At 67.2% G+C, this 18367-nt stretch overlaps 1 protein-coding gene across 3 annotated transcripts in view; it reads right to left on the minus strand.

Moving 5' to 3' along the window:
* BRD3 (bromodomain containing 3) overlaps window positions 1–17957 on the minus strand; it is a 38595-nt gene extending 20638 nt beyond the window's left edge. For 2 of the 3 annotated variants that reach the window (XM_061434145.1, XM_061434143.1), the window contains exons 1-5: window positions 17869–17957; window positions 3027–3352; window positions 1870–2007; window positions 1226–1373; window positions 415–629 (exon numbers count right to left, since the gene is read on the minus strand). In XM_061434145.1, the coding sequence (XP_061290129.1) occupies window positions 415–629; window positions 1226–1373; window positions 1870–2007; window positions 3027–3239 (714 nt within the window). In that variant the 5' untranslated portion in view covers window positions 3240–3352; window positions 17869–17957. Of the gene's footprint in view, window positions 1–414; window positions 630–1225; window positions 1374–1869; window positions 2008–3026; window positions 3353–3481; window positions 3754–17868 lie in introns of those variants that run through there. The other variant, XM_061434144.1, reaches the window with a different exon arrangement.
* Between the last annotated feature and the right edge of the window lie 410 nt (window positions 17958–18367).

Raw genomic sequence — 18367 nt, forward strand, 5'->3', positions numbered from 1 at the left:
ACCCTCGGCCGTCCCTGCTGGCCGCGGACTTCGCGGAAAGCAAGCGCTCCAAGCCCAGGCCCTGCGGGGGAGGCTCCTGGCAAAGCCAGGAAGGGGCGCGCAAGGAGGCCGCCACCGCCAACCACTGGAAATCCGAGTGTGCCCTCACCCCCTGCACGCCCCGCCGGGAACCCATGTACACCACGGAGGCCAGAGACGCTGCAGTCCCAGCCCAGCCGCCCTCGCCAGCTGTGTGACCTGCGGCTCCGAGCGTCGGTGTCAGGAATCACGGCCCACCCCGCAGGCGTGGGCGGACAGAACCGGTCCAGAGGCCCGTGTGCCCAGTGCGCCAGGGGCAGCCTGTGCCCGGGGAAGGGATAGAGCGCCCCCCGCCCACCCACACAAGCCCACGCCCGGGACCCCGAGAAAGCTCACCTTTACGACAGGCGGCGTGGGAGGGACCACGGGGATGATGGGCGTGGCAGGGGGAGGCGGGGCGGCGGCCGGGGGGACAGGGACCGGCGTGGCGTTTGCGGTGATGGTTGGCACGGGGGTGGCGGCGATGACGGGCGTCTGGGAGACCGTGGGGGGGACGCTCTGGAAGGGGGTCGCCGGGCACACGGAGGACACGGCCGCCACCTGCTGCGAGCCTTGAGGGCAGAGGACAGGAGGCGGAGCTGTGGGAACGGCCCCTCCTCCCGAGACCCTGCCCATCAACCTCACGGCGGCCGTCTCTGAGGCCAGGGTGAGTGAACCAGGATGGGGCGCGCGGCCCGGGGGATCACAGTCTGGGAGGGCGGAGCCCAGGGCTTAAGCCGGGTCCTCCAGGCCATCACCGGGTGACCCGGAGCTGCGTAACCAGCCGCCGCTCCGCCTCTCCAGAGGACGGGCCCCTCCTGGGCAGCTCTCCATGGGACACACCTTGGTTCTGGGTTCCCAGGGCATGGAAGGCCGCCCCGGGCTCCTGGTGCCAACCCTAAACCCTGCCACTCCCAGACCATTCACAGAGAACACGCTGGTGCTGGGGGGGCAAGGTCCTTGGCGGGGACACAGGAGCGGAGTGGCCTCCACAAGGGCAGCCTCCGAGCCAGGGCCAGCGGGGAGGAGCTGGGGTCCCGGCAAGGCAGGCGCCAAGGCAGGCCGCCTGCAGACCACACGGCAGAGCTCCCGGGCCCTGACCGCCAGCGGCCGCGCAGGGAGGGGCCGCTCTCGTCGGCTCCAGGAGGAGGGCACCCCCCCTCTTCACCTGCGCTCTGCGTTCCCGAAGCGGGTTTCCGGCCTTTGCCCTTTGGAGCAGGGGGCAGTAACTCAACTTCCTCCTGGGGCATCTGAGCCACTTTCTGCAGAAAAATTTTCTCTAAGGCTTGGGCCATGAGCACGATGTCATCTGTGGGCTGAAGACACGGGAGAAGCAGGGTCACGCGCTGGAAAGGAGCCGCGCTGCTCGCAGCAGACAAACGCGCAACCGCTGCTCGAGAAAAATATGTGTTTAAAAAGTTGTGAAGGGATCTGGCGGGGCGGGAGAGAAGCAACAGGAACACATTTTAACACAGAAACTCTTGCAAGAACTCAAAAAGCACAAAGGATAAAAACCACGCTTTATCCCATCATGGAGAGGAAACAAGGTCCAGGTGCGGGGATGTTTTACAGCATCTGGTGTCGACTCCCCCTGAAAAGGCTATTCGAATGTTCACCGTGCCAGCAGGGCATGTGGGCCCACGCACAGGGCGCGGGGGTCGCAGCCAGACAAGGGCTGAGCGGGAGCCGAGGTGGCCTGAATGGGCCTGAGACCCGCTGCGACGCACCCAGCCTGGTGGACGCCGGCCAAACCCATACTGGCGCTCCCCCAGGTCACTCACAGCAGCGACGGGGCCCACGCCACCTTCTCACCTTGTTATAAATGTAACAATTTGTAAACATGGTGTTGAAGTCCTGCATACATTCACTTGCGCTCCAATAATAATTATTTTCTAGTCTCTTCTTAATGGTTCCCATGTCCATGGGGTTTTTTATTATCTTGTGATAATCCTAGGAAAAAGACAGTCAGGGGCGTTACTGTTGGGTTCAATAAGACGGTTTTCGTGATTCCCAAGGGCCGAGATCGCGCACGAGGCGGTCTTGTCCAGCACCTCAGCGCTGGGGCTGGACCTAAGTTTCTGTCCAGCTGATGGCGGGGCGGGGCTGGCGCCAGGTCTGGGGGAGCCCTGGGCCAGCACGGACCCTGCCAAGACTCTCTGGTCTGATGGGAGTCTGTGTGGACAGAGGACTGCAGAGTGAGTCTAGGAGCCGGACGAGGGGCTAGGCCCCCTCTCTGGGTCCCAAACTTCACTCTAGGGCCTGTACATGCCCGACGGCCAAGCTGGCTCAGGAGCCAGGCTGCCAAGTGCTGGCCCAGGGCTGCCCTTGCAGGACTCTGGGGTTCTCCGCTCAGGCCCAGAGGAGAAAGCCGTCAGACGGTCAGGTGGGCCCCAGGCATGCAGCTAGGGCGCCATCCCCGGGAAGGCCGGCCGCCCCCACGTAAGCACAAGGCTGTGTGTGCAGACGCGTCACTCGGCGGGACGGGGCTGGTGCGGGCTGAGCCTCAGTGCGCCTCTGCGCCAGGGCTGGTCCGCCTCGTCCACCCACGAGGCCACGGCCTCCCACTCCCTGCACCTGGGGCAGCTGCCCTCCCCACCCCCAGGCCTGCGTGTCCCCTCTGCCCTTCCATCATCACAGATTCTGGGCTGGGCCCGCCCTCCTAGCACCTGCAGCCAAGGCCACAGGGGCTGTCCTCCCATGACAGGGGGACCCGGAGGGGCAGTGGGCAGGACCCTCACAGGCAGGAGTTGGGGCCCCGGAGGGGCGGCGGGCAGGACCCTCACAGGCAGGAGTCGGGGCCCCAGAGGGGCGGCGGGCAGGACCCTCACAGGCAGGAGTTGGGGCCCCGGAGGGGTGGCGGGCAGGACCCTCACAGGCAGGAGTTGGGGCCCCGGAGGGGCGGCGGGCAGGACCCTCACAGGTAGGAGTCGGGGCCCCGGAGGGGCTGGGGCGGCGGGCAGGGCACTCACGGGCAGGTTCAGCTTGATGGCGTCCACGGGCTGGTAGAAGGGCCAGGCGAACTGGTGTTTCCAGAGCGTCTTCACCACAACGTTCTGCATGTACTGCAGCTGGTTGGTCTTGCGGCCAGGCTTGGCGGGGTTGGAGACCTCCGGCGGGGGCGGGTTCACTGGGCCCGGGGCCGCCGGGATCCCCGTGGGGGCGACCGGCGTCGCGGTGGACATCCTCCAGCTGCTCGCTCACTGGCCGTCACAGCAGCGGCTCAGGGAGGCCCTGGCTTCCTCTGTGCTTCCTGCCGAGGCGCGACATTCCATGTCCGGGCCCAACCGGTCAGCACCTGCAGGGCGGAAAGGACCGTGGGGGGATGGCCGGTCACCCCAACCGCAGCCGGCTCCATGGGTACGTGGGGCTGTGCAGTCACGGCAAGGCCACCTTGGCACGTCCACCCCATCAGGCCCGCCCTCACGTGTCACAGGACCACTGTCACGCCGCTGCCCTCGGGCCGGGGCAGGGAAAGAGACCGGGGACAGGAGGCAGAACGGCAGCAGGTGCCCCCCCCCCAGGTGGGTGGGGGAGACGCGGTGGGCGGGGGGCGGCCGTCCAGGCGGAGGCCAAGGCTGTCGGCTCCCCGCCCACCAGCCGCTGGCGTGCGCGGGACTGCCTCTACACGTCCTGGACGGCAGCAACCTTCCAGGCAGCGACTTGCACGTCGACAGCGGCGACGCGGACCCGACAGCCGAGCCAGGGCGGCAGAAAGGCGCGTGGAGCACGCACGGCGCACGGGCGAGGGGGGTTCCAACGTAACCACGAGAACGGGCTCTGGTTTGTAGCCGGGCTGTGACACGGCCGGTCCTCGGCCAATCGGGGAGGGCGGCAGACCACAGCCCGGCCGCCAAACCTCCTCCACACGCAGTGCTGGGAAGGAAGTGCCCACCGCGGCCCCACGTGTGTCAGGAGGCTGCCCAGCGCCACGTGGACAGCCATGTGCTGGGTGACGGACGGGCCGCCCCCACAGCGGCTCCCCCGCCACATCCTGGGAGGAAGTCGATGGCCCAGCTGTCACTTGCGTTTGCAGAACGCCCTGGGGGGCTGCACACAAGAGCTGGACCTGGGCCCAGAGGCGCTTATGGGCACCTGTCAGGGACCCGCCGGGCCCGGGCTGGGAGGCAGGGCCTGCATGGGGGCTGGAGGGCCCTCTGGGAGGACAGAACAGCACCCGTCCGCCTCTGGGACCACGTCTACCTGCTACGATTTGCAAAAGCAGGTCGCTGTAACTTGCAGTTTTGCTAGCCAGTTGACATCCTGCCAGCGGCCCGCAGTCTGCCACATGGCGTGATTATACCACAGTCATCAGGGAAAGCTACAGACCAGGGGCTTCCCCCAGGCCAGGCCGCCTTGGCCCCCACCGACCCCACGCCAGAGGAAAGAGGACTCCGAAAAGAGATCCGGTGCATCCCACGCACGGAGCAAACCTGCCCGCCCACTCCCCTCCTTGGAGGAACGTTCTGGAACACCCCAAGGTGCCCCGCCCCGCTCAAGGGCCTGAACACCTCTCCTCCACGCCGGCTCCAGGGCCTCCGTGGGGAGGGGGCCACGCCTGCTCGGCTGACGGTGCGGACACCGCATCTCCCCACCGCACAGAGATGGCCCGCTGCCCTCCACTCCACAGGTCTCAGCCTCGATGCCCCGCTGCCCCCGACTCCGCAGGTCTCGGCCTTGACGCCCCACTGCCCCTGACTCCGCAGGTCTCGGCCTTGACGCCCCGCTGTGCCCCCCTCCGCAGATCTGGCCACTTCTGGCCTAGCGCCACCGCCTCTTGCTGGAGTCCCTGTGAACCTGCCCCCCTCAACAGCCTTGCCCCACACGGGGCTCCCATCCAAACCAGCACTGCCTGTCCCACTCTGGCCTGCAGGCCCCAGCCTGACCAGTGACTCATCTCCCCGTCATGGCTGCCGCAGCCTCACAGGCCCGTGTCCCCCAGACCTACATCACCGGCTGGGCCTCCCAGACCCCAGGCAGTTCAGGGGCGCAGAGCAGACGCAGGGCCAGACCTCTAGGCGCACTCCCAGCTCTGCCCATCGCCAACCCCAGGATCCACTCTGCCTATGTCCCTGTGGGACTCAAGACTAAAGGATTCCAGCGCAGAGCACTCAAGCCAGCGCTGGACACGCACCAATCACCCCACGGTCCTGCCGTGGAGGCTGTGGTGGCTGCCGACATGGGGATCCCCAAGATCCGGTAAGGACACACCCCATTCCTGCTGACGTCGGACGAGCACAGCGTGGGCCCCCAGGCGTGGGCCGGGTGGGGCCCCAGGTGCCGGGAGAGTGAGCCCCCAGGGGTGGACCCCCAGGGGTGGGACAGGCGGGCCCCCAGACGCGGGGTGGGTGGGTAGGCACCCGGTACCCAGCGCTGCTGCTACAGCCCTCAGGGAACAGGCAAGACCCCACCAGGGCCTTCAACCACCTGAGGGGACATGGGGGCCCCAGGAAGGGCCCAGGCTGCTGCCAAGGTGCAGCCCGGCCTCCTCCACACATGAGAACAGGTGGGCACAGCTCTCTGCAGGGACACGCCAGGGCCGCCACAGGGGCCCTCAGCCTGGCCTTCGACCTCCACCCCCTCTCCTGACCAGCGACTGACCACTGCACACGGCAGCACAGCAAGAAGCCAGCCCCCGCCCAAACACGAGACACACTCCTGCCGTGGCTGCGCGCCTGGGGCCCACAAGGCAGCCGGCTCCGCCCAGGAGGGGCGAAGAGCGCAAGCCAAGCGGACAGGCCACCTCCTGGGTCCTGCCTCACTCCCGCCCAGCCTGGGCGCCCACTCTAGACAGCCGGGTACCCCAGACGATGCACTTCAGCTCAGAGCCCAGTGCGGGCCCGGCACGTGCTCACTAAACACTGACCACAGGCCACAGGGAGTCCCAAGGCTAGAACCACGCGGACCCCGGAGGGTGTGCGAGGTTCAGCAGGACACACACGTGGAAGATGCTGTGCGCCCCACAGCCTGGGGCTGGCACGGGGCAGGGGAACTCTGCAAACGCGGATGTGGCCTCCAGCACCTCCACTGGGAGGAGTGCAGCCCCTGTACCCAGCGTCAGACCGTGGCACACAGCACCCCCGAGGGCAGAGGCGAGCGCGTGCCTTATCCTCTGCCCCTGGCAGCCTGGGCACCAGCTCACCAGGGAGGAAGGGAGGGCAGCGGCAGCGTCAGTGGCTGGGCAAGCCCATCCCAGGCAGCAGGGCTGCTCTCCCCGCACAGCTGTGCGGCCAGGGGCTCGGCAGAAGCCTCCCAGGCAGGCCGCACCATTACACGGGCCACCCGGGGCGGTCCCGCTGCGGGCGCGTGAGGGGCCACGCCGCTCCCTGTGGCGGCCAGCCCTCCTAGAACGCGGCAGAGCCTGGGTTAGGCTGCGTGTCCAGGGCGAGCAGCGCAGTAAGAGTCTGGCCTCGCCTCCCCGCCAGCCCTGCCGACCCGACAGCGACCCCGAGGAGACCAGGCATTGGTGGAGCCCGGGACGTCCCCTTGAGGGCCAGCAAGATGACGGAAAGGCCCCCTGGGTGCCCAGGACCCCACGCCCACAGCACGCAGGCTGCCTTCTCCCTTTCTGCTTGCATTTCTGAACCGGTAGATTTATTTTTTTTAAGAAAACGTTACTCTTGCGAAAAGAAGCAAATGTAAAGAGGCTTCTAGTTTGGAAAAATGCTCCAACCCGGCCAAGCATCGGGGAGCTCGCGTCTCTTCCTCCAAGGTCCGGGGCCGGGCCAGGCAGCCGTGCATGCTCCGTGCAGGGCAACTCCTTGTGCCACGACCACCCTGAGGTCTTGGCTCACCCTCAGCAGGGCTGTGAGAGGCGCCGTGGACCCCGTCACGCACTCCCCACCACGCCCCCCGCCAATGTCGCCCGGTCGGCCGAGAAACCCCACCAATGCCCACCTGTCGGGCAGCAGGAGGCGGAGGCTGGAGGCCCAGTGGGGCCACCTGCCGCAGCTGTGCCGTCCGTCAGCCGCCTCGTCTGGGCGGGGGTCACAGCCGCATCCCGAGACCGGAAGGCACAGGCTGCTTCCAGAAAGAAGCTGGAGCCGCACAGTCCACTAGCTGCCCCACACTCGCCCCTCCGGGGCTCAGCCCTGAACCGACATCGGTCCTGGAGAAGAGGGCTGGAACCCTAACCCTAACGACAGGACAGGCCGGAGAGTCACCGTCCAGCCGTGTCCAGGGTCACCATGCACTCGCCCCAGTGGGCCCTGGCCAGGCCTCACCAGCTGCCCTCCTGGGTGAGGTCGTGGGGGCGGATGGTAGAGAAGCCCCAAAGGGCGCTGGGTGGCGGCCGCGGGCCCCCCACCCCTACGGAAGGGGAGATGCCACGTGACCCCACATGGCCAGTGGCCAGACGCGCTGCATGGATGACAAAGCTGAGGCTTTTCCGTCCTTGAGAGCCTCGGAGACGTGAGCCCAGGATCCCCCTGCCTCCTGACATCACGGGGTGAGCGAGGGCGCCCAGCAGTCATAAGACACCACACGGCCCCACCGCAACGGCAAGCAGGGCCCCCGCGACCCCAGGGGGCAGTCCCGGGCAGCAGCGCCCCTCCGAGTTCCTGGTCTGAGCCTAACTTCAGCTGGGGACATGAAGATGCCGCAGACATGGGGGGTCCGGCAGAAGGGCAGCGGGGCGTGGCTGCTAGGGTCTGCCACGCCAGGGTTCAAGTCCCAGCTGCCCTCCTGGCCGTCAGCGGTCAAGTGCTTCCAAGCCAGCCCCAAGGACGGAGGAACGGCACCCACCCTCGAGGATGTGGGGGGCCAGGGGCTCATGGACACCGGACAAAGAGCCGGGTGACACCAGCCCCTGGGGGGCTCTCCTCGGCCCAGCAGGCCTGGGCTCCACGTGGGCATGCGGGACCTCCTGGCCCCCCATTTCAGCCCTGCCAGGCCCTGCCCAGGACGGAGGCCTGGTCACCAGCCCACCTGGCCTCCCTGGCTAGGGAGCCAGATGGGAAAACTGCAGGGGGGCCAACTTGGTGGGTTCCTGCATCCACTGGCAAAGACTCCAGAACCTCTTCCTCAAGGGAGCCCCAGTGGGTGCCCACAGCCCCCCTAAATCAAGAGAAACAGCACAAACTCAAGAGTGAGGATTTCCAGAAGGATCCAGCCCACTCCCATGACCTACACCACTGTGGCTGGGTGGGGACAGCAGGAGGGGCCACAGAAGGAGCAAATGTCTGGCTGGGAGCCCTCCTTGGGGGTCCCAGGTACCCCTGGCAGCACCACACGGGCTGGCTGCAAACGGGGAAACTGAGGCCCGGGGCACTCAGGCCCCCACCACACGGACGAGCAGCCTCCTGGAGCGGAAGCAGGGCCCCCACAGACGCCCATGAGCCCCCGGGATGTGAGTGCCCCCGCTCCAGCCCAGTCGGGGCACGAGCAGGCAACGCCCGCCGTGATCAGGTTGGGAGCAAAGCACCGCCCGGCAGGGGACCGCGGCCTCACGGAACAGGCGGGAGCCTGACTCCCGCTCCCCCAGCGCCAGGCGGGTCCCGATGGAGCCTCCGGGGCCTCAGAACCCAGCCAGCGCACCTGCATTCCTGCAGCCCCCAGGGTCTGAGATGATGTTCCAAGTCAGACATGACAGCAGCAGGGAAACATGTCAACCTCCCCGGGAGGTAAACTCGGACACAGAGGGCCGTCCCTCAGCGGCAAAGGGCCAGCTGCCGCTGCAAAAACGAGGAAGAAAGCCCACTCCTTGGGGTAGTTTCCTGGGCACGCAGCCGCAACAGAGGAAGGCTGCCCATCACTGGGTTGGCTTCTCCACCCAGCCTGGGAAACGCCTCGGGGCCCCTCGAGGGCTGGGAGGGACAACTGGGGCGGGCGAGGCGGTGCCCAACCCCGGCACCTCCGCCCTGGGCCAGCGCACTGGAAACAGCTGCTCGACAGTGAGCGGAGAGGCACCTACGTCCACACGGACTGTTCGATGACCCTGGACTCAACGTCAGTGCTCTGGGGGTGACGGGGGTGTGCGGTACGATTCTTTAAAAGTACTCACACTTCAGAGATGGGAACCAAGTCTTAGGAAGAAGACACGTGTGCTCTGTGATCACAGGGCTGGGAGCAGGGCTGAAATGACTGGGGGTCTCTGAGCAGAAGCGGGGCACGCAGGGGGCCTCCACTGCCCCTCCACTGGCCACTGAAAGCCCCCACCTCACAAAGAAGAGGTGAACCCCCTTTCCTCGGGCACTCAGGACCCTGCACCCCCCCACCCCACAGCAACAGTGAGATCTGGGGGGCACAGCCTGCTCCCTGGGGCCCCTGGCCCAAAAGAGGAGACGAAGCCAGGTGTGTGTGGCTTGGGGGTGGGGGGTGGACTCAGGCAGGACGGACCGGGACGCGGTGGGGAAGCGCAGGTGAGAGAGCCCAGAATGCGAGAGCAGATACCAGATGGAGCAGACCTGTGAGCCGCCGGGGCGCCCCTTCACCCCTACCGCATCCCCGGCAGGGCTGGGGGGCGGGTCTCAGCTCCTGGGGTACCCAGGCAGGAGCAAAACACGCGGCCCGCCCAACCACGGGCACCGGAGCCTGCCAGGCCCGCTGCAGGGCAGCCTTCCAGGGGACGGGCCGCAGGACAGCGAGGCGGGCACGCTCGGCCCCGGCGTGCGGAGCCTCACATGTGCCCTGCACGGGGACCTCCGGGCCCCAGCCCCTCAGAGGGGAGAGCAAGGCTGGGAGCACCCCCCTCACACACACACACTCCTCCCAGGGAGAACCCACACACACACACCCCCCTCCTGGGGAGCACCCCCCCCACACACACACACACCCCTCCCAGGGAACACCCCCCCCCACACACACACCCCCTCCCGAGGAGCACCACACACACACACACACACACACTCCTCCTGGGGAACACCCCCCCCACACACACACACCTCCCGGGGAGCACCCCCACACATACACGCCCCTCCTGGGGAGCACCCCCCCCCACACACACACCCCCCTCCTGGGGAGCACCCCCCCCCAACACACACACCCCTCCGGGGGAACACCCCCCACACACACACACCCCTCCCGAGGAGCACCACACACACACACACACACACACACACTCCTCCTGGGGAGCACCCCCCCCACACACACACACACCCTCCCGGGGAGCACCACACACACACACACACACCCCTCCCAGGGAACACCCCCCACACACAGACACACCCCCTCCCGAGGAGCACCACACACACACACACACACTCCTCCTGGGGAACACCCCCCCCCCCACACACACACACTCCTCCTGGGGAACACCCCCCCACACACACACACCTCCCGGGGAGTACCCCCACACATACACGCCCCTCCTGGGAAGCACCCCACACACACACACACCCCTCCCAGGGAGCACCACACACACCCCTCCCAGGGAGCACCACACACACACACACTCCTCCCAGGGAGCACCACACACACTCCTCCCAGGGAGCACCACACACACACACACTCCTCCTGGGGAACACCCCCCCACACACACACACCTCCCGGGGAGCACCCCCACACATACACGCCCCTCCTGGGGAGCACCCCCCACACACACACACACCCCCTCCTGGGGAGCACCCCCCCCAACACACACACCCCTCCCGGGGAACACCCCCCCCACACACACACCCCTCCCGAGGAGCACCACACACACACACACACACACTCCTCCTGGGGAGCACCCCCCACACACACACACACCCCTCCCAGGGAACACCCCCCCCCACACACACCCCCCCTCCCGAGGAGCACCCCCCACACACACACACCCCCCCCCTCCCGAGGAGCACCACACACACACACACACACACTCCTCCTGGGGAACACCCCCCCACACACACACACCTCCTGGGGAGCACCCCCACACATACACGCCCCTCCTGGGGAGCACCCCCACACACACACACCCCTCCCAGGGAGCCCGCTGCTGGCAAGAAGGCAGCACCATGAACGGGCGAAGGTCAGAGTGAGAGAAGCCTTCCCTCTAAGAGAGGGGATCTGAAACCACCCGGAGCGGAAACGCTCAGACAAACCGCAAAAGCCCTCGAACGCAAGAGGAAACCCAGATGGGTTCAGGCGGGATCCTGCGGGAGGGTTCAGAAAGCCACGCAGCTGGCCCAGCGCGGTGGAGGGGCGGGGGGCCGGGGGTCAACTCGGGGCCACCCCACCCCCTGGAGCCACACACCCGCCACTCCGTCACAAGGGACCCTGTGCAGGACACATCCAGCCACGGGTGGGGCAAGGGTGTCCTCAGCTCCGTGGCAGGCAGGCCCCAGAGGTCACAGCCATCTCCCCGCCCCTTCCCAGGGTCCCTGGACCCCAGGCTCTGGGACCTGCCTCCTTCCTCCCTGGGGAACTGGAATCAGAAATAATACACAGAAACTCAGGCCCCGCAGGCTGGCTCAACCAAGAGGCACACATCAAGAGAGGCTGGACACCAGGGCCCTTCAGGCTCCTGGACAAACAAGGGGAAAGTGTGGACCTCTGTCCAGGGGCCACGATGGAAACCGCCCAGAAAACGCAGCTGCAGTGGCAGCTCCGACCCTCCCACTGCAGACAGGACCCAGTGGCCGGAGTCGGGCACTCCTGGGCGGCCTGGTCTCTCCATCTCTCGGAGGTGCTGGGGGGGTGGGTTGCCCAACCCAGGGGCTGCTCGCTCACCAGCATTGGGGGACACGCTTTCAGCCAGGGCGGGGGTGCGGGGGCGGTGGGCAGCAGGGAGATGGGCATGGTCAGAGGAGGCAGACGGGTGAGGAGTCCCGGGAAGCTCCTAGCTTGGAGGGCATTGGGCCGAGGGGGACTCCCAAGCCAGGATCAGGTTGAGGGGAAGCTGGAGGGGAACATGGGCACTGAGGGCAGAGGTCAGAGGCTGGAAGAAAGCCTGCGGGGGCGCCCCATCCCGGGCGTCACCTCCTCCCCGTCCCCTCTGGCCAGCTCAGACACTGCGGTCTCGCCTCCTGAGTTTGGGGAGGTGGGCCCCCTTTCTGCTTGTGGGGGCCCCCACCGCAATGCTGCCCCATCTCCCCAGGTCCCATCCCGGCATCAGCGGGAGTCACACAGGCTCCACTTTCCGGGTGGGGTGGGAGGCTCAGAGGGGAAAGGGCACAGGACAGAGCCAGGCTGTGAGCAAGGCCATGCCCCCAACCCCGGAGGCTCCGCATCACGTCCCAGAACGCCCGGGACAGACCCGCAGACACAGCAGTGACCCGCAGGGAGGTCAGCCCACCGCCCCAGCGCCTCTGCCCAAGGTGGCCGGGCCTCAGGGAACGAGCCGCGTGGGCAGGGTCGGCTTCAGTGACGGACGGAGCCAACTGCCTCCCCCAGAGAGGGGATCCAGGGGCCCAGCGAGGGGCCTCCGAGCAGGTCAGCCAGGCGGGCGGTGGCCCCGCACACCCTGAGCCCTACTGACCACCACCCCAGCCTTGCAGGGACGAGTGTCACCACGGCCGCCACCCGAAGGGCCTTGGCCCAGAGCAGCCCAGCCCCGACCAGGGCCCCAGCCCACCCAGGGTCAGGGCGTGACCCCCACAGGCCAGCCCCATCGCATGCACACAGCACCCCCGGGGTTGGCGGGGGCCCTAAGGTCCATATAGTCAGAGCTACAGTTTTCCCAGTGGTCACGTACAGATGTGAGAATCAGACAATAAAGCAGGCCAAACGGAGAACTGATGCTTTAGAACTGTGGCGTTGGAGAAGACTTGAGAGTTCCTTGGATTGCAAGGAGATCCAACCAGTCCATCCTAAAGATCATTCCTGAGTGTTCAATGGAAGGACTGATGTTGGAAGCTGAAACTCCAATACTTTGGCCACCTCATGCAACGAACAGACTCATTGGAAAAGACCCTGATGCTGGGAAAGATTGAGGGCAGGAGGAGAAGGGGATGACAGAGGATGAGATGGTTGGATGGCATCACCGACTCAATGGACACGAGTTTGGGTAAACTCGGGAGTTGGTGATGGACAGGGAGGCCTGGTGTGCTGCAGTCCGTGGGGTCACAGAGTCGGACACGACTGAGCCACTGAGCTGAACTGGGGCACTGGCCTGGCCCACCAAGTCCTTGGTCCCCTCCTGACGCCCCCTGTCCTCTTGGCTCTGCAGAGCTAAGGCTCCTACTCAATACAGTATTCCCTGACACCCCATGTTTCTGCCCAGCCCGCCAGCCTACCTGGGGAAGCCAGCCTCCGACCAGCTCTGCTATGGGGTCACTGCTCACAGTGAGGGTCAGGCCAGCCACACCCCCTAACCTGTGTGAGGCTGTCCCCACCCACCTCTCAAACAAACCACCTTTAAGAAAGACGGCCAGAAAACCCACAGAGACGCTGCACCAGCAGTGCATGTCAGGGGCTGGGAAACTGAAGGGGGCTTCTAGGGGGGTGGGGGACCGGCCACTTGGAATGGGGGGTGACGCCAGGGGACACATGGAGGACAGCCTGGCCAGGCCCCACGCTCCTGGGGGGGGGGGACCAGCCTCTCTGGGCCAGCCAGCCCCACAGAGGGTGCGAGGGGTCAGGTGGTCACTGCACTTACCGGGGAGCCTGGCCCCACCTGCAGTCACTGTCACCTGTCCCAACAGCCAACCCCCACTGGACACTGACATCCGTGTGGACAACGCCGGGACCCTGAGCGGGAAGAAGCTCCACACACACCGTGCATCCCAGACCAGACCCGGGCAGTGGCTGCGCCTGCCAGGGCCCTCCCGAGCTCACACCCCGGGCGGCGGCCCTCACGAGGACGCTGACCCTTCACCCCACCGGACAGGACCCAAGGCCTAGAGGAGCCGGGAGGCTGTGGAACCTGAGCAGGGAGGCGGGCGATTAGGCTGGGACCCCACGACCACTGCCCAATCCTGGGGTCGAGGGGCCACTGGCCCCCACCCCCAGCCCTCGGGGGAGCCCACCGGCGCCAGCCCAGAGCAGCATGTAGCACAGCCCCACCTTGGGAAACCAGGGTCCCCGCACAAGCATGCTCCCTGGGTGCCCACAGCTTTCCAGGGCAGCAGGGGCTCCCACGGGAGGGCTGGCCGGAGCCTGGAAGCCCTGGAGAGGGTCCGGCACGCACTCCGAGCACGGGGGGCACCCAAGGGCCAGGGGTCCCAGCCGCCACCCCCAGGACCCTTCCCACAGCCCCAGAGTGCACACGTTTACCAAGCACCGCCTGTCCCTACAGGGCGTGGGGGTGCGGGCTCCGACATCAAGGGACTGTCACACAACCATCGGTGTCTTCCCCACCCAGACCCGCAATGGCCCGGCCGGGACAGCCTGCTGGCAGCTGAGACCGCAGAGCACAGGTGGGTGGGGCCTATCTGGGGCGCACAGGCAGCGGGGCCCCAGCTCTGGACCAGCAGCCCTGGCACCCAGCTGGCATCGCCAGGGCTCTGCCCACAGGGCAAGCAGGCTGAGGGCTGGGCAGCACCCCCTCCTGCCCTCTCTTCCCATTTGCACCCGAGTTTCACCCTGCGATACTGTCAGACCATGCTGCCCGCCAGCTCCTCCCAATAACACGGCACGAGGGTCCAGCCGCTTGACACACGTTCCAGCCCCCAGCTACCGGGGACCTCAGCAGGGACCCCGGGATGCCAGCTCCTCACGACGGGGTGGCATCTGGGACACCGGTGCCCCCAGCCCTCCTGAACACGCTCCTGATCACCCTCCTGAACCCAGATTCCAACACTTGCAGGAAAACCCCACTGGGCGCCTGCGGCACCGGCAACCCAGGTGGCAGCTCCTGAGCACGGGAAGAGTGTTCTCCCAGGTACCTCGTGACCTCCTGAGCAACTCCCCCAGTTCTGCGGCAAGGATGGAGGGGGCGTCCCCCCATGCGTCTGCCAGCTCAGACTCCAGCTCACAAAGAACCTGGTCAGGTTCAGACCAGGTTCTCATGCACAACAGTGAAAACTCGGCCGCAGAAACAGACACTGACCCACAGCGCTGACACAGCAGGGCCTCTGGACACCACCCACCCCGACCCTGGCCCAGGTAACCATCATCTCCACTTGGAGACCCAGAAACATCCCCCTTGGCCTTTAAGAGCCCAGTGCTTGTCAGAGACAGGGCCATAGGCCCCCAGAGCGGGGGTGCAGGCGCCAAAGGGCTTCATGACTCGAGGGGAAGCTGAGGAGGTTCAACAAGCCGCCCGCCCCATGGACACCTACCTACTGGCACCCTCGATCCAAGTGCCCAGGCCACCCCACGCTGTTATGACACCCGTGGACCCGTCCACAGACACCAGGGAGCAGCGCCCAGGGTGGGGCGGAGGGCGGGCGCCCAGGCAGGGGCTCTCCTGGGACAAGCTTCCAGCAGACAGGTGTGCGCCCAGCTTTCTGCCACATGTCACTAAAGTTCCCTTTGGAAGCAAAGAATGCTGACTAGACACTGGCCACTGGTTCGGGGTCCAAGGGGCCTGACGGGTGCCCTATCCCTTTACAAGTCCGCTATCAGTCAAGTAGACCAGAAAGGAGGACCGTCCTATTCAGCCACCCACAGACCACCCGGAGACTGGCAGTGGCGGTGGGGGGGGGGGGGGAGGGGAAGGGGGGGGCGGTGTTGCCTGCAGAGCCGTTTCCCACATGCACCCGGGCAAACGCTCCCTGGGGGCCCCCCACTCCCCACCTGGGCCAGCTCCCCCTGGCCCCACAGGATAAGCACTGCTCTCCAAGGAGAACAGGACCCGCCAGTGGTGGGTGCAGGGCCAGGCTGGCCGGGGCGGCGTCCTGCACCAACCACTCCACTGCGATCGGTGGCGGGGGGGCCAGCGCTCCCCAGAGAGCCTCTGCCGCCCAGACCCAGGAAATGGCCGTGCACAGCGCCGGGCGCGGGGCGCAGGGCTCGGGCGGCTGGCAATGCGCCAGGCTGGAGGAAGAGGGCGCAGGAGGCGCGGCTGGCCGCGGCGGGCGCTGTCTACCCCGCCGCCCACCCCCCCCACCCCCCCCCAACCACACACACTTTCACTTTCTGCCCGCGAGTCCGGCCGGCGCAGCTTATTTAACAGATCGCCTCCGGCCCTCCGAGCTCACTTTCCAAGCGCGCGCGGGCTGTTGTGGAGGGAAAGCAATACTCCACTTTATAAAAACAAAACAAAAATCGACCGGTGCCGCCTGGCCCTCCTTCCCCGGACGTCCCCGCGGCGGGGCTGGGGCTGGATCGAAGCTTCCGAGGAGCTGCTGGGGCGAGATTCCAGAGGCCTGCCCACCCGCCCTCGGGTTACCAGAAAGGTCAGGGCAAAACAGCCCACTCCGCCCCGCGTCCCCTCCCGCCCCAGACGCCGTGAGCCCTATCTCTCCGGATCTGTAACCGCGAGCACACATCAAGGCCTCACGACAGAGAAGGGCAAACACACAGCTTTATTTGCAAATAAGAGGCCGGACTCCCGGCTGCGGGAGGATGGTGGAGGGGGAGGGAAGCGGGGAGGTCCCTAACTCCTGAGGCCGGACCCTAGCAAGGATTCAGGCCTTTTCTTCACCCCCTTGAAAGCCAACCTCTCCCCCAGGAGAAATGCCGTCCAGGGACTCAGGAAAAGAACCCCCATTTTAAAGAAAGAGTCAGGAAGAAAACCTACAAAACAAGGTTAAAAAAAGAAAAAGAAAGACAAACTTTTTCCTCCGTTCTTACTTGGAGGGGCACAGCGATCCCTTAAGTTACACGCCTTCCGCTGCCCCCAGCCCGTAGTTTGCCCAAGGATACACAACAGCACCCCCCAGCACCATTAACTTTGCAGCCACAACCCAGGGAACACACGGGGAGGAGCCCCAGTTGTGCGCTTCTGGGTAGAAAGCTTCCAGCCAAAATGAAGGATCGCAGGACAGTCAGGGACTGGGCCCAATGGCGGGAACCCGCAGGGTGGGCCACGGGGCCGCGCCCGGGGGGTCTTCTGGCGGACCCGTGCCGTGCTCCCACTTTCGTCTTTCCAAAACCGCCCCTGGCCCCAAGGGAACAGGAGGCGACCCAAGGCCTCCACCCCCCGGCCCTGACCCCGACGAGCAACTGGCGGAGAAGACTCCCCCGAGCCCCACCTTTACTCTCGGGGAGCCCACGAGGGCCGGGGGAGCCGTGTGAGGCCTGGGGTGAGCGCTTCTCCCTGATGGGCTTGTGCCGTGCTGTCAGGCCAGGGCCCAGCCCAGCTCCTCCCGCTCCAACTCGAGCTCGCCCGTTGTAAGCGCTTTTCACGCTGTTTTCAAAACGGGAACTGGGTCTCCTCCTCCGGGCTGCAACGACCCAGCAACTCCAAAGGGTTCAAAGTCAGCTCGGGCCGCTAACTCTGAAGGCAGCGGCCTCCACGCCGCGCCGCCGGCCTCGCCCCCCGCCCCAGCCGCGGCGACAGCCCCCGCGCGAGCCCAGCGGCCAGGGACCGAGGCGGGCCGGGCGCGCGCGGGCAAAGTGGCGCCGAAGCGCTACCTTCCCCTCCGCGTCCTCCCCGATCCCCCCTTCGAAAGATGGCGGGCGGAGGAAAGGGGGGGAAAAAATCCTTTCCGTGAGGGAGGGAGCGCGGGAGGTCGCTGGCGCAGGGCGCGCGGGCCGTGCCAACTCCAGGCTGCGCGCCCCGGCCGCGGCGACGCCCCCGAGCCCCGGACGCGGGCGGCCGGGAGGGCGCGGGCGGAGGGCCGAGGGGAGGGGTCCGCGCCGCCGCCGCGACCCCGGGCCGCCGCCGCGCTTTGTTGCATCGTGGCCGCGCACAAAGGCGGCGGCGGAGACGGCGGCCCGGGTGCCAGGCTCCCCGGCCGCGCCGGCGGCCTGCGCGGGGCGCACGGGGCCGCGCTCCCCGGCCCGCCCGGCCCGCCTCCGCCCGCGCCGCCCGCCGCCCCGCTCGCGCAAAGAAGCAAAAGAAAGGCGTACTTGGCCTCGGCGGCTCCAGCGGCCGTCCCCTCCCGGCCCGCGCGGCCGGCTCCTCTTTGGCTCGCCGGCCCCGGCAGCATAATAGACGCGCCGGAGCCGAGCAGGGCTCATGCGCTGCGCCGCGGCGCCTGGCGGGAGTCGTAGTCCGCGGCCGGGCCCGCGCCGGGGCCGCCCAGGGGAGGCCGCGGCGCGCGGACTACATGTCCCGGCCCCGCCGGCGCCCCGCCCCGCCCCGCGCGCCCCCGCCCGCCGCCCGCCCCGCCGACCCGGCCGCGAGCGGGCCCGGCCCGAGGGGCGCGCGGGGGCGGGGTGCGGCGCCGGTGGCGACTCGGAGACCCTGCGCGACGCCCCCGCGCCCACTCCGGCGCAGGGGACACGCGCCTCTGGGCGTATTTCCTGGTGCCCAAGGAGGCGCGCAAAAGGCGGGAGGACGGCCAGCGCCCGCCTGCTTCTCCCACCCTCGCCCGAGGACCCCCGAGTCAGTGGGGCCGCCCTGGAA

Source organism: Bos javanicus, chromosome 11 (genome assembly GCF_032452875.1).
Source record: "Bos javanicus breed banteng chromosome 11, ARS-OSU_banteng_1.0, whole genome shotgun sequence".
Taxonomy (NCBI): domain Eukaryota; kingdom Metazoa; phylum Chordata; class Mammalia; order Artiodactyla; family Bovidae; genus Bos; species Bos javanicus.